The sequence below is a fragment of the Zalophus californianus genome, chromosome X, assembly GCF_009762305.2.
Source record: "Zalophus californianus isolate mZalCal1 chromosome X, mZalCal1.pri.v2, whole genome shotgun sequence".
Classification (NCBI taxonomy): domain Eukaryota; kingdom Metazoa; phylum Chordata; class Mammalia; order Carnivora; family Otariidae; genus Zalophus; species Zalophus californianus.
This window is the reverse complement of record NC_045612.1, coordinates 35,044,166-35,048,108: the sequence shown is the minus strand read 5'-3', so window position 1 is coordinate 35,048,108 and position 3,943 is coordinate 35,044,166. Positions and strand designations below refer to the sequence as shown.

The following is a 3,943-nucleotide window of genomic DNA, read 5'->3' as shown; positions in this document are numbered from 1 at the left end:
AGAACTGGTGGCTCCTGTGGGAGGGACCCTGGATACAGTGAGGAAAAAGAGCACTGTGAACCAGAGCCAGACCCTGCAGTCCAGGGGAGACAGGTCATGCCACCTTCTGAAGTGTCTAAGTGCCTCAGGCATGAAACCAAATTCCTATTTATTTAGCCCAGCTCTGGGGAGGGGGTACTGGAATATGTGGGGCCAAAAACAGGTGATATGGGCCATCTTTTTTATCCGAGAAACTGACAAAATGGGAATTTTAAAAATGAATTTTTCCATCTGACTTTATTTTCAAATACATTCTTTTTTAAAAAACCAATACAGTTTCTGCAGGGTGACAAATATCAGTATTAGGAAATCCAATTATACAAAAAATACTACATCTAGTCTGGGGTAGATATATTTATTTTTTGGTAACATACGTTAAGTGGCACTAATTACACAGTAACTATAAGGTAACTAAACATGAAACCACAGAACTGTAACTCTGCCACAGCTGCATGGACTTGGGCCTTTCTGGATGAGCATTTTCAAAAAAACTGGATGCCCATCACAGAGCTATGCCAATAAAATCTGTTAAGGAGTAAAGCTCTGAAGTAGGGACTCACCAGAGTACCTTGCAGCTGACAGAGGGCAGGCAGGACATGTTAGTTATAAAGTAGTTACAGCCTAATTCACAAAAGTTACCAACTGTTTCTCTCTCTAGAAAGAAGCAGGAAGTTAAGAAATCCCTTGAATTAGCGCCTGGTGTGTCAGGTGGGAGTGCAGAGGAGGGCTGTTAGAGCGGTGTCAGAAGGACCCCGGTGGTCGGGTAGGTTGGACATCATTAACAATCACGGTTGGCTTCTAAATACTGGTAGCAAGATGACTTCTGATTTGTAATCTTAGGTAAATTATAGATAAATGAAAAAAGGCCAGTAATCATACACTAAGATTAATAAACAGCACTTCACAATTAACCGCATGAGGGCTGTGCTTGCAGCAGGGTTTCACAAGACAAGGCACCCAGATTTTTTCTTCCCACGTCTGGCTTGCAGAGCAGCTCTTGTGGCCATTTCAAAAACCTCCCTCACTCCATCTTTGGTCTTTGCTGAACACTCCATGTAACCGAAAGCGCCCATCCTGTTTGCCATATCTCCGCCTTCTTCCGGTTTCACCGGCTCCTGCTTCATCTTGGCCAGCTCCCACCTTGTGTGCTCATCATTCCAAAGATCCTTCTTGTTCCCAACCAGGATGATGGGCACGTTGGGACAGAAGTGCTTGACTTCCGGGGTCCATTTTTCTGGGATGTTTTCTAAACTATCAGGGCTGTCAATGGAGAAACACATCAGTATAACATCAGTGTCCGGATAGGAGAGAGGCCTCAAGCGATCATAATCTTCCTGCCCAGCTGTATCCCACAAAGCCAACTCTACCTGCTTTCCATCAACTTCAATATCTGCCACATAGTTCTCAAACACTGTGGGTACATACACTTCTGGGAACTGGTCCTTGCTAAAGACGGTAAGCAAACAAGTCTTGCCACAGGCTCCATCACCAACAATCACCAGTTTCTTCCGGATGGCAGCCATGCTTACAAATGTGCTGCAAGACCCACGGCCTGTGTGGCAGAAGTTCTACAAGTGCCTTGAACTTCTCAGATGAAGGGCACTCAGGCGACGACTCGCAGTCCGGCCTCTCTGTGCCGAGGACGCCTGTCCGCGGGTCGCAAGCTCGGAGACGGGCGGGGGGCTGAGGAGACGGCAGCAGACTAATGAGAGAACCGACGAAGAACGGCGGGCGGTCGGCGGCGGGACGGCCACTTGGCAATATGTTTTTACTACTCTAGAAACATACCTGTTTTCACACCACTTTTTCTACAAAGTCTACTTTCTCTGCTTTATTTTAAAGACAAATCATATGATTCTCTCTTCCCTTAATTTTCTGCTTGGAGAGAAATAGTGAGCAACTATAAGAATCAAAGAACCTCCTCTATTTTTTCTGAAGCCAAACCTTTAGATCAACTCAACTTGGTATTTTTGAGTATCCATGTGACTATTTTGTCTTCTCATGTGTAGATATTTAATACATATAAGGGAGGATGTGTTCAGCATTCAGTAATGGCTAAGTATCCCTTATCAGAGCAACCTTGTAAAGATAATACTACACTGGGCAAAATACTAAAAAAAAATAATAATTATAAGGCATTGCATTATGACCAAATGCAAGCAGAAACTGGGAATAAACTTGACTGTTGGAAGAAAGTTAAGGTACTAGGTGAAATTCTATTTTCTATTTTTAGTGTCTTTTGGCCTGAAGATAGGCCCCAATCACTGCCAGCTTTGTGGATAATATTATCATAGAAAATTTGTAGTCTAACTGGCTTGAAAAAACAGAGGAAAAAGTTCTGGGAAACCACAGCCACTGAAAAGTGAGGAGAAAAATGGTAGAAGAAAGAGCCTGGAAGAGAGATGCCCAAATATTATGAATAGTCTCTGACCAAATCTCTGGCTGACCCCTGAATTACACATGAGTGAGACAGAATGCAACAAGTAAAACTAAGGGAAAGGAACTGAATTGAGATCTAAGCTGTCATCCACCACAGGAGAGACATTGCTCACATTATGAGTTCAGTGTGCTAATAAATTAGCAGCCTATTTTAAAAAATAATACTCTTTAGAAAAACATTACAAAATGAAATCTAGAGTCTCCACAAGGTTTACAGCATTAATGTACACTCAAAAGTACACAAAAAATATGAATAATTGGAGAAATGCCTGATTCAGAAGGAAAGAAAATCAGTGGAGACCAGCTTCAAGATTTTATGACTATTTTATTACCCTAAAAACCCAAGATTGATTTTCTTTCTTTCTTCTTTCTTCTGTTTTGTATGTTTTTTTATTTGCCCCAAGTGGGGTTTAAACTCTCACTTTCCCACGCTCTGAATTATTTCTGATCCCACCACAAGGAGCCTTCAAACTGGCTAATGTGAGAAATTGGGAATGAAGACACTTTCTCCACCATCTTTCCAGGGGAGTCTCCTTTTTGAAAAAAAAAAAAAATCAAAAGGTTATTGCGTGAGCCTGGACGAATCCCACTCTTTGCTTTTCATAGTCCAACCACCTCATCTAACCCCTTTTTGGCAAGAAGCAGGAGAACACGGTTCCCAGATTCTCCTACTTCACCTTGTTAAATACCAAGGGGGAAATCTTGCCACAGTAACATTTCACCTTCAGGCTACCTTCCTTTTCCATCCTCATAAAAACCCAAGATTTTATAACACAGCTTTTATAACTGTGATCAAGAATGTAAAGGAAGTATGCTTGTTATGAATTAAAATAAATCTCAGCAGAAAACTAGAACCTATAAAATAAACAAAAGGGAACTTGTAGTATTAAAAAATGCAATAGACTTAACAGCAAAATGGAAATGCCAGGGAAAAAATATCAGGAAGATTGAAGATAGATCAATAGAAATTATCCCATCTGTCACAGCAGTTAGACAATATAAAGAAATATAAGGCATCCAGATTAGTAAGGAAGAAGTAAAACATTCACTTACCACAGATATCATAATACTATATGTAGAAAACCTTAAAGACTCCACCAAAAAACTACTAGAACCGATAGATGAATTCAGTAAAGTCATAGGATTCAAGATGAGTGTACACAAATCTGTGTCTTTCTATACACTAATAATGAAGCAGCAGAAAGTGAAATTAAGAAAACAATCCCATTTACAATTGCACCAAAAATAAAAAGATACCTAGGAATAAACCTAACTAAAGAGGTGAAAGATTTTACTCTGAAAACCATAAAACACTGATAGAAGAAATTCAAGATGAAGCAAAGAAATGGAAAGACATTCCATGCTCATCAGTTGGAAGAACAAATATTGTTAAAATATTCATTCTACCCAAAGCAATCTACAGATTTAATGCAAACCCTATCAAAATACCAACAACATTTTTAAC

At 40.1% G+C, this 3,943-nt stretch overlaps 1 protein-coding gene across 1 annotated transcript; it reads right to left on the bottom strand.

Annotated features, from left to right (window-relative positions):
• Window positions 1-427: 427 nt before the first annotated feature.
• LOC113930801 (transforming protein RhoA-like) lies at window positions 428-1,767 on the bottom strand. Its single transcript, XM_027608315.2, has one exon. The coding sequence runs from the start codon at window positions 1,560-1,562 to the stop codon at window positions 981-983; it is 582 nt and encodes a 193-aa protein (XP_027464116.2). The 5' UTR covers window positions 1,563-1,767; the 3' UTR covers window positions 428-980.
• Between the last annotated feature and the right edge of the window lie 2,176 nt (window positions 1,768-3,943).

Coding starts and splice junctions, on each gene's coding strand:
- LOC113930801 (XM_027608315.2), bottom strand. CDS start 1,562: ATGGCTGCCATCCGGAAGAAACTGGTGATTGTTGGTGATGGAGCCTGT.